Below are 11,783 nucleotides of genomic sequence, written 5' to 3'. Positions count from 1 at the left end.
AGGATGAGAGGAGGGAAGAGAGGAAAGGAAGGGAAGGGGAGGAAGAAGAAGACAAGGCGGGTTGGGTTTATATTAGGATTTGTAGAGAGAGATAGAGATAGAGTATAGAGAGAGAGTGAGAGAGAGTGAGAGAGAGAGGATGAGAGGGGGAAGGAAGGAAGGGAAGGGAAGGGAAGGCACGTGAAGGAGGAAGAAGAAGACAAGGTGGGTTGGGTTTATATTGAGGACTTGTAGAGAGAGAAAGAGAGAGATAGAGAGAGAGAGTTAGAGAGAGAGAGGATGAGGGAGGGGAGAAAGGAAGGGAAGGGAAGGCACGTGAAGGAGGGAGGAAGAAGAAGACGAGGTGGGTTGGGTTTATATTGAGGATTTGTAGAGAGAGAAAGAGAGAGGTGGGATTTAATGGCAGAAAGGCACCCGTGAAGGGGATGAAGGATGGACTGGAACATCCCGTGAAGGGGGAGGGGAGTAGCTCCTCTGTTGCTGGCCCAGGCTATCTATCCTATCAGTCTGCCACATCTGCTAGCTAACTGAAGTTTAGAATTTAAGAATAGGAGGGATTTTTGTTTTATTTTTTTTACTGTATGTGTGGGACACTAGTGATTAAGAGGCATTGTTGTGCATTTATGGATATTTTCACTTCCTTGATTTATTATTCTTGATCTACTGAATATTTTTGAGCTAGTTTTCTGTAGAGTTTTTGGTCTTAGCCTCTTGTCTTGCATTGCATTTGTGTGTTTTGGGTATTTTGTTTGGAAATGTTGAGTGAGATTCAATCAGTCTGCCACATCTGCTAGCAAACTCAAGTTTAGAATTTACGAATAGTAGGGATTTTTGTTTTATTTTTTTTACTGTTTGCGTGGGACACTAGTGATTGAGAGGAATTGTTGTACATTTATGGATATGTTCACTTCCTTGATAAATTATTTTTCTTGAGCTGGTAAATATTTTCTCCTGTATGAGTGGTTTGTTTTATTTTTTCATTTATGAGTGGGACAATAGAGATTGAGAGGAATTGTTGTACATTTGTGGATATGTTCCTTTTTTTTATGAAATATTTTTCTTGAGCTGATGAATATTTTCCTTATATGAGTGTTATGTTTTATTTAGTACTCAATGAGTGGGACAATAGTGATTGAGAGGAATTATTTTACATTGATAAATTTTTTTAAGGGAGATTTTAGTGTATGCTTTTGGGTCTTACTCTCTCATCTCACCTTCCATTTATATGTTTTAGGTATCTTTTATGGAATTGTTGAGTGAGATTCAATCAATCTGCCACAGCTGAGAGGTAACTGAAGTTTAGAATTTAAGAATAGTAGGCATTTGTGTTTTACTTTTTACTGTATGAGTGGGACAATAGAGATTGAGAGGGATAATGGTACATTTATGGATATGTTTACTTTCTTTATAAACAATTTTACGCAGTGGTGAATATTTTATGACAGGTTTTACTGTAGAGTTTTTCGGTCTTACCATCTTGTCTCACCTTCCATTTGTGTGTTTTGTGTAAAAAAATGACTGCAATCTGTTCAGTCTGTTGTACCTACCATCAAAGTCAAGTTTAAAATTTAAGACTCATAAGCATTTTTCTTTTATTTCTTACTGTATGAGTAGAAAAATAGTGATTGAGAGGGATAATGGTACATTTATTAATACATTCAGTTTCTTTACAGATAAGATTATTGAGGTGGTGAATATTTTAAAATTTTAATTTTCTTTATACATTTATGAATATTTTACTAAAGATTTTTAGGTCCTCTTATCTCACCTTCCAATCAATCTGTTGCATCTACTAGTAGACGCAAGTCCTAAAGACCTTAGAATTTATAAAAAAATAGAATATTTGTATTCTATCTTTACTATATGGCCTGAGTAATATTATTAAGAGGGATTATTGTTCATTTGTGGATACATTAATTTCATCTATAAATCATTTTTATTAAGGGGTGAATATTTTCAGACAAGTTTCAGTGTATATAAATTTATCTAATACTCTTATCTCACCTTACAGCTACTCATTTACAGTGTTTCTGATCAATCTGTTGCATCTTCTAGCAAACTCAACTCTGGTAAGCCTTAAATTTTAAGAATACTGAGATATTTTTAAAATAGTTTTGACTATATGAGCGGCAAAGTAGTGGGAGGAATTCTATTCAATTTATGAATTTACTTGAGAAACTACTTAATGGCGGTAATGTATTGTTCATGCAATTTTAAGCATAGATTTTCCTCATTTTCATATCTCACCTTTCATCTATATTTGTAGATGTTTTGTTTGTAAATGTTAGGTGAAATCGAATCAATCTACCACACATCCTATTTCTTGGAGGAGTTTTCATCCATATCCATTCATAGGAAGAACAATTTTTCCCTACAAGAGAATGCATATATTCTTTCATATCTCTCTCACCTTAAAGGATATGAATATGCTAAGACATAAAATGCCCATCTGAAGTAGGCCATGTGTATTCTTCACAGTTTCATATGGTGATTCAGAAAGTATATTTTAACAATAAAATAAGCATAACCCTCATGTTATAATTAACTAATTATTGCCCTCATTTTTTATGTGAAATGATATTAATACATTAAATGATCTATCTTTCTTACCAAATATTTTCGCCTGATGGAATCCTGTCCACAAACTTGGGCGTCATAGTTCAGTATATGACCCACATCCCAACATGTTCCAGATGTCCCAGGTGCATCCTTCAACTTGATGTCGATAACATACTTTTCTCATGTCAATGCTGCATATTCAAGCAAAGATTGTTTCAGATGATGCATGTCCTTCAAGATGAAGCCATTTAAAGGCATATTGGATAGGAACACAAACCCCATCACAAGGATTTTGTCATCATGTTACTTATAGAGTGGAGTGTTGCAAGTATACTTACCTTTATGATGAAATGTAATTTTAGGTATAGAATAATGATTTAGTGTAGAGACACCAAGGATAGATGGAGGGTGCTCTTTAAGGAAAGAGTTTTCTATTTTGATCTGTATGAATCCCTTAGTGGCGTTACACCTAAAGGTCAATCAATTTGAGTTATGTAACAACACTATAAGTGGTCCTTAAACACGAGACATATTGTGGATGGATGGGTATGTTTTAACTAATAAGGGAATCCAAATAAGGAGTAGCTCAAATATATCAAGAAGTAAATAAATGTGATTAAATGGTCAAGATGAGATCATGCATCCTATGATTAAGAAGATATTGAATCCAGAAATAATATGCCTTAAATCCCTAGACATGTTTGTGAAGACATTGGAGACAGCATTCTCCAATGATCTCTGATATGCACCAATACTTAGTGGAATGAAGGATTAGGGTTTAGTGGTTAACTATCTCCAAAATTATTTGTCAGTCTTTCCCAATGAATGATTATGCATTTAAAATAACAAATGATGGTAAATGTCCAATTAGAGAGAACATTTATTAGTCTACATTTTCTTATGCACATTATATAGCTTCCAACAATGCAATTAGGAAACTAACCTAGCAATTGGCGTAAATTAACTAGTTCAGTTTGACGACCACATAATATCCATTACATTGATGAATATCATGTGGCCGGTAAGCCAATCACACTAGCATGTTTCTCTTATGTTCATTGAATTCAAAATCTATTCATTATTATGCTTGTGTAGTGTTATAATGAATTCCAAGAATACATGCAATAAACGAGTGAATTATGAGAGATAGACCTCTGGTCTTTAAATATGTGTTATAATATTCGAGATGGACATTGAAATATCCACATAGAATAGGATTGTATAATACTATACATATGATGAATATGATTGATCTCGTAGCCATTAGTGTGGAGATACTAATGATAGATAGTGGGTGCTCTTTAGGGAAGACGTTCATTTAATTCATCCGTAGGAACCCTTCGGTAATCTTATACCTAACTGTCAATCAGGTTGATTCATGCCACTGTATTATACCTGTGACACCAAATACATCAATCTGGCTGACTCATGTCTTGGATGGACAATTGTACTCTAATTGTGACGTACGTTTTCTTATTCATGGTATTCTAAACCATCATAGCTGGGGTGCAGTAAAAATTTCACAAAGATGATTGAGTGGCCATGATGTAATTATCTTCCCTCAGTATAAGAGGGAAGATGATGCGATAGAGAATTGTATTATACCTTAGATACCAAAGGCATATTATGGATGAATAATTGTACTCAATGAAGATAACGCGATGAAGTTATTAACTGAGGTAGTAAACTCTCAAAGACATAATTAGCTAATGATTTCCCTAACACATTAGTAGTAATTGAGATGACCGATTGGTGTTTTACATTTGACCCTACCTAAGATATATCAAAGCAGCAAGCATGTGATTGATTATACATGTATGATAATTGATAACAGATAGATAGTTATCATACACCTTTATATCTTCTCACGTAGGAGGTATATCTTGGGACCCCACATGCTAGTGGCTTATCCAACTGATTGGGTTATATCGATCCTTGATTAAAGAATTTATTTGTGATATAGTTACATAATAAGGTTGGCCCAATATAACTTATAGGGCTATTAAAGTTATTAACTAGACTAATACATGGGCCTTGAGGGACACAATTCGTAGTTTTTTATAATTTTTTCCTATAGACTAGGGCTTTTGTGAAAATTTCCCAAGGTCTTGAATGAAAATTTCTCCAAACAGTATAAATATAGGGGCACCCTTATAAGATGCCCATGTCAGTCATTGTTGGGTGTTCCCCCCATTTTTCTCTTGTTCTTCCTTCTAGAGTGTTGCTTCTTGTGAGACTGGATGGTTACAAAATTCACGCACATTTCTAACTGCTCAGTTCAAGGGAATGAAGAGGAGATCCAATGCTCTGAAGGTTGCTGGGAAACATATAGAGGGCGGGCATCTAAATGGATTGAAGAAATTCATTAGTAAAACCAAGTGGTTGCAGAAGTTGTTCCACATCATGTGATATGATCACTCATGTTTTTTTTTCATTTTGAGATCTAGATTTGATTTAGTATTCCCCTATGCAGTTGATTTAAGATTGACAATCAAAGCCACAAATCCCAACAAGCATAACATCCATCACTACGCTCATGAAATGATGTAAGTTTCATAATAGAAGATAAAAGTGCTTTATAAGATGGCCTTATTTTAGCTAAAAGACGTGTCACAAAAAACTTTGTGACTGAAGAAAATGAATGACTACTAGTGGCACATTTTACCAAAATTATGGAGGCCTTGAGAAGTGTTCTTATATTGCATGTAAGTGAATGTGTGTCATAGTGAGAATGGTTTATCGAGAATCAATATGCTTGATGAATGTCATGTGGAACAGATTGATGCCTTTGATCTAGGCCACCTCTTCCCTCATGGTATTCTCATTTATTGTATATCATATATGGATTAATACTGTATGAATGAATATGGAATGAGATGTGTCATATGTTTTCTTGCAGGCCGCATACATAGTACACTCTTGAATAAATGAGTTTACTCAAAAAAATATTTTTAGTACAAATTTAAACATCAATCTTTGGCCTCAGTCTCGTATCTCAGCTGCCATTTATGCATTGTATGCATTTTTGCTGAAATTGTTGACTGTGACATGCGATTATAAATCTGTCCAATATGTTTGATCTGAGCAAACATACACATAGTTCCTACTTCAATTCATGCTGTTTAACAAATAAAGCAATGCCAAAGAATATTAATTTATAATGATTTAGGAGAGTTGAAGCAAGTATAATCGTGAAGCTATGAAAATCCTTGGACAAATTATGCTATGAAGGCATTGGATTTTTAGGACAATTTTAATGTTGCATTCCTCAAAGCCTCTCATCTCACCTTATGTCTTTGACGTGAAAGTATTTCATTTGGAAATGTTGACCAAATTATGCAGTATAGTAATATACAAATTGTGGTTTATGTGGAGAAATACACAGATAATAATTGTGGTTGTGGATTTTTTCAGACAATTTTAATGTTGAATTTCTCAAAGCCTCACATCTCACCTTATGTTTTTGACTTGAAGGCATTTCATTTGGAAATGTTGACCAAATTATGCTATACAGTAATATATATATTTTGGTTGATGTGGGGAAATACACAGATAATACCTACTTTGAGTTCATTTTGTTTATAAGTTAAGAATAATTATAATAAAATCATTTTCAGAAATAATTATAATAAACTCAGGAAGAAATAAACTTCATAGACAAAGTACTTTCTGAAGAAAGTGAGCATTTTCTAACAAATGTCGAATTTTCTCTTAGCTTCGTATATCACCTTCCACTTTTGCATCCACCATTTTTCTGTTTTGAAAAATAAAGTGACTTATGAAATTATGCGAGCGTTTAAAGTTCATATGTGTTAACAATAACAACGAAGAATTAATGAATAACATCAATTAGTGAACATTAAATATAGTGCATATATTTATTGAAAAAATGAATTTGATAGGGTCCTAACTATAATAGTGGAGTGGCTATTTAAAGACCCCTCCTTGTCAATTACAGAACTTGGGCATTATTTTTTTCATTTTCAACTATGGCGCTAGAGGCATTTTGTTTGGAAATGTTGACCAAGTTATTTAATTTAGTATCTACCGCCATTGTGATTTCTAAATCAAGTTCAAATTATTCACAAAAAAAGGAATAATTTGAAGTTTCCCATTAAAGTTGAAGTTTTTGAGGAAAACCAAAAAGAACATTTTAACTTTGAAGGAAAATCATTTTCCCCTTGAAATACTGATCGGCCAGAAGTGCCAAAGATGATTTTCAGTAAAAGAAGAATGTGATTTTGTAGGCTCGCCTCTACAGGTGTAAATAAGAAAAATATAACTGAAAACAAACTGATAATTTATAATAACTTTAATTTCAAGAGTGTTCTACACAAAAGATTCAAAGATCAGATATAACTAGATAAGAGCCTTCAGGAATCCTAGAGTGTTCTGTATTCTTGACGTTTCATCCTTCCATTTCCAAACCTCCTAATATTCCAAGAGCTGAAATACCTCGTTAATAAGGTTTCTTGTATCAAAACGTCCTTGAACTCCAAATTGCCCTCTGTTCAGTATCATCCTTCAACATGTTTCTAGAGAGAGAAAGAATTCCGATTCCCACCAAAGTTTCCAATACTCAAAGAGCCAAAATATCTGGACAAGAATGTTTCTTGAACCAAAGGTTTCTTGAATTCCAATGGGCCTTTGTTCCTGGATTCCTTGATTAGCACTCTCATGTCTGAATTTTCCTCCTTCAAAATGTTTATAGAGAGAGAAAGCTGCCTAATTACCTCCCGCTTCTCCTCATCCTTGGCAAGAAGCTCAACCCTGAGACCGGCATTCTCTTCTTTCAGTCGGCAAAGTTGCTCTGCCATTCGTTTTAGTTTCTCCTTGCTATGGCTGCCAACATCACATTCTTCTTGATCTGGGTCATCTACATCAGATTCCTCTGACTCAGAGCAATTTGAAGACGAAGATGAAGCCTTCGTTTCTTTGAGATTTTTTGAACATGAAGAATCGGCCCGCCTCCGGGCTGCGGTCTCATGCCTTAGCAGATCAAATCTCTCGGCCAGAGACCGATAAGCCCGGTAGAAATCTTCAACCATGCTGACGAGCTCGGGTCTCTTCTTGTAGTACATCTCAGCACGCTGAGCGAAGGAGTCTGCATCCTGCTCGATCAGCTTCAGCATTGCTTTGGTCTTGTCGTCCAGCTCTGTTGGACCAAAGAATTGGGTTTGTTCAAAGTGACTTACAACGCATAAAATTATTCTCAGAATATCTACAGATGATGATTCAAAGAATGGTTTTCTTTAAAAATTATTAATTTCTGTACAAAAGTTATTTGCCGGAAGGATATCTACATCTATCAACTCAAAGAAACATGTTTTGTTCAAAAGTTCAATTTTTTTTGGTATCCATATTAGTTACTGGGGGGAGATCTATAACTGTCAATTCAACGAAATATGCTTCGTGTAAAAAAAGTGGTTTGAGTACAAAAATAATTGCTGGCAGGATATATTCATCTGTCACTTCAAAAAAGGGTTATGTTTAGCTTTACGGGATTGGATATAAAATCAATTCGCTTGCCTGGGAGGACATAGCATTTTTAAAACTATCAGTTCAAAGAAACAGGTTTTGTTCAAATTGCGGGTCCGGTACAAAGCTATTTCCTGGCAGGATATCTACAATAGTCACCTCAAAGAAAACAGGTTTCGTTCAAAATTATTGGTCTGGGAGCAAAAAAATATACATATTCTGGCCGGATATCTACAACTATTAATTCAAACAAAAGGGTTTCGTTCACAATGACTGGTCTGGGTACAAAAACAATTCGGTGGCAGGTATCAACATCGGTCAATTAAAAGAAACGGGTTTTATTCAAATTAACTGGTCTGGTTACAAAAACTATTTGGTGACAGGCATCTACACCGGTCAATTCAACGAATTAGGTTTTGCTCAAAATTACTGGTCTTGGCACAAAAACCATTTCCTGACATGTAACCTACATCTGTCAGTTGAAAGAAACGGTTTTTGTTCAAAATAAGTACACTCAAGGGACGTCTAGACTTCATAGGGTATAAAAATCTTCTCTTTGACACATAATAAGCACGAATACTGATAAAAAGACATCGGCAGGGTTATGTTCCTATATGCCGGAATATCTGGAAAATAGTAAGAAAAACGAGGTCCTAATAAGTAAGAAAGTCCATCCGTAGTATTTATACCTCAGGACATAATCGTTATCAGGAAGCTCATCAATAAAATTTGTATTATGATTTTGGAAAGATGTGCTTCACCGGACATTTAATGGCAACGAAACAAAAAAAAGACCAATATGAAACTAGCGATGAATGTGAGGAGCATAACCAGAATCATCTTTAAAGGTTATAAGGCAAATATTTCATTCGCAGGAACAAGCTAATGCTTTTCGAATCCGTGCATACAAATAGTTTAATAAACATGATTTCCCAATTCAGACACCTCATCAAAATCTTTAAGTTTTACTCACTTCCTAAAAACAGATATAAATCTCAATCTTGGAGATTTGGTTTTACCATCACAAAGTCGTCATTCGTGTACAGAGAACATAAACAAATGAAACAGTTCTATTTGAGTTTGTCACCAGGAAATAATAACCTTCAAGTGTCGATGCCAGCCATGGAGAGCTTCGAGGGCTGCTCTTGTGACTTTCGAACCACCAAGAGTGTGATAACTTAGACTGTTTTACTTGCAGAAACATCTTCAATCCAGAGAAGCAAGTTCCTTGCACCTAGTATGAAAACCACCAGCAGGCTTAATTAACCAAGTATAAATTTAACTACTCTTCCATCCACCGATCGAATAACGGAAGATATTGAACGGCCGAAGACAACAATCCTCATCGACGGCAAATAAATGTAAGAAACTTAGGTTTGGCGAATTTTTTGGGCTCTCCTGGTCAATGATAACATCCCATAATCACAAATTTTGGAATGAATGCGAAGGGTGACTTTCCTAGGGTTTCTTGAAGCAGTTTCAAACTCGTTTCAGCGGTCAATTTTACTAAAATCCCAAGATCCGACGACCTCGGACGAGAAGACCCATTTGAAAAAGAGGGTTGAGGAACACAAAAAAAGAAAACACACTGCTCATAAACCAGAAATCCCACAATTTCCAACAGTTTCAACTTGGAAGAAAAATCCATAGAAGAATCAAGGGTACAGAGCAAGGCAGGCTTACCTCCTGAGAAGACGATCTTGATACCGAACCGCTTTGGATGTTGAAAATGAGCAAAGAGCGAAAATTCAAATACAGAGGCCCGCGGGGAAACTTTCTTCCATCCCGCCCACCAAATTCATTCAAAAAACGGCAAGAAAACCTTCTCGATTTGAAGCATTTACTCGGCTATCCACCAAAATCGCCCATCTCTTGATTGTCTTCTTCATGGGCACTGCCTCATTCGAAAATTGGAGCTTATCCCAGACAGATCGCTCGTTCAAAAATCTCTCTTTCCTTAAAACGCCGCAGATTTCTTTTTTTATTTTAACCTCTGAAGAAGTCATACGGTGGTCCCTGTGGGTCCCACTTCAACGGTCGACTTGTTTGGAAGAGAAGAACAATGACTTTGAATTAACAAATTCCTATAAAATGAGTAAATTGGTCACTTAAATGATAAAAGAAGTGTCTTTGATTGGAAATTAATTGGTCATGAAAGGGTATCAAGAAAGGAAGAAGACATTAAATCAAAGTAAGTTAAAGGTTTAAATGAATATCACTCATACTTTAGGGTTGGCCCCTAAATGACCCTAATTAGATTAAGCGGTTGGTTGGTAGTCAAAAAATAATATGGGAGAAAATGATGTGATATTTAGACAAATGTCACATTTCTTGAATTGAATCTTGACGTCTCTCCCTATTCTAGATATTTCAGTAGCCAAACAGCTTTGTGACTATTGTTACTCTTGAGAGATTCACGTGGCAGTTAAATATAAAATGAAGTGATATTACAACTCATCAAATTTTTATTTGGTTTACTGGATTTGTTCTTTCTTAACTCTTGATATTCACTTGATACTCAATTAATGATGGATTCTAGTTTTGAAAGGTAAGTTAGAAAATATCGAACATCTTTGTGGTGACATATACTTTCATTAGTAAAAATACTAAATATATTTAAGCAAGATCTAAAAATTGATAATTCGCAATTGGAATGTCTTTTTTTTGTTTTTAATCTGTGTTGATTTTAGTCGATAAATCATGTTTTAAAAAATCCAAAATATGAAATGTTCCATGTTGAGGTTATCTTTAACACGAAAATGTAAAAAAACTGAAAAATTCCTTAGGTTGCAATTTTCAATGCCACCTTGGCATCTTTTCACAATGATCGTCAGTGCCAATCAGTGGGTAATGTGATGATTGGTTACCATTCATCAAACCGTATGGTGACACATGGCATGAAATAAAATTAAGGCTAGAAACCCTTAATTAATTCATAGAAATAAAACATAATTCAGAAAATATAAGAAAATATATTTTGTGACTTAGCAAAATAGTACATTCATGAATGTAATGTCATTAAATTCATTAAAAAATCCAACTCAAAAAATATTTTCTTTGACAATAAGATGCCAATAAATGGAGCTGTGGTTAGTGCATCTATATGTTGATATATTTAATTAATCAGGTAGGCCTTTAGATGTGGTTGATTACTCAAATTTAGGGAGTTTCATGAAAATTACCCAAAAGATTATTAATAAGGGGCACTTTTCTTCACAACCTCTATCAAAACATCTCTCTTCCTTTTTCAAAATGAGATGTTCAAGAGAACCAAGATGATATCCAATATCTTAAAGATCTTGTGGATACATCTTGAGGACGAACATCTGAACAGCTTAATGGAACTCATCCAAGGAACAATCTTAGAGAGAATGTGTACCAGACAAGGTGATGTCACCATCCATTGGTTCTTAGCTTTAATATATTTTTATTTGTATCTTTTGTGCTGTGAAACTCATTTCTGATAGCTAATTAAAGAAACAGAGACCAACAGTCTATAATAAGGACTCGAGAAAGGTTAAATAGTTCCCTACTATAGCTTTCAATACATCTTTGACATCATATCTCTCATATGTTTATATAAGAAAACATGGTTTTGTAAAAAAGTGCGGTTGTAGACGATTTCAATTCAGAGTATGACTAAGTGTTAGGCCCCTAACTAGGCGACATTTTCTGCCTAGAGGCCTGCGTGATTATTGGGAGGGCGTGTTCGCAGTGGACTCATGATCTGTAATGATTGAGTTCTA

At 34.9% G+C, this 11,783-nt stretch overlaps 1 protein-coding gene across 1 annotated transcript; it reads right to left on the bottom strand.

The window, feature by feature from the left end:
* Positions 1 to 6,838: 6,838 nt before the first annotated feature.
* NET3C (Kinase interacting (KIP1-like) family protein) lies at positions 6,839 to 9,997 on the bottom strand. Its single transcript, XM_078590817.1, has 3 exons — positions 9,721 to 9,997; positions 9,139 to 9,271; positions 6,839 to 7,714 (listed from the first exon to the last, which is right to left on the bottom strand). The coding sequence occupies exons 2-3, from the start codon at positions 9,239 to 9,241 to the stop codon at positions 7,095 to 7,097; spliced, it is 723 nt and encodes a 240-aa protein (XP_078446943.1). The 5' UTR covers positions 9,242 to 9,271; positions 9,721 to 9,997; the 3' UTR covers positions 6,839 to 7,094.
* Positions 9,998 to 11,783: the final 1,786 nt, after the last annotated feature.

The sequence above is a fragment of the Wolffia australiana genome, chromosome 19 (assembly GCF_029677425.1).
Source record: "Wolffia australiana isolate 7733 chromosome 19, ASM2967742v1".
NCBI classification, from domain to species: domain Eukaryota; kingdom Viridiplantae; phylum Streptophyta; class Magnoliopsida; order Alismatales; family Araceae; genus Wolffia; species Wolffia australiana.
This window is presented reverse-complemented; position numbering and strand designations above follow the sequence as displayed.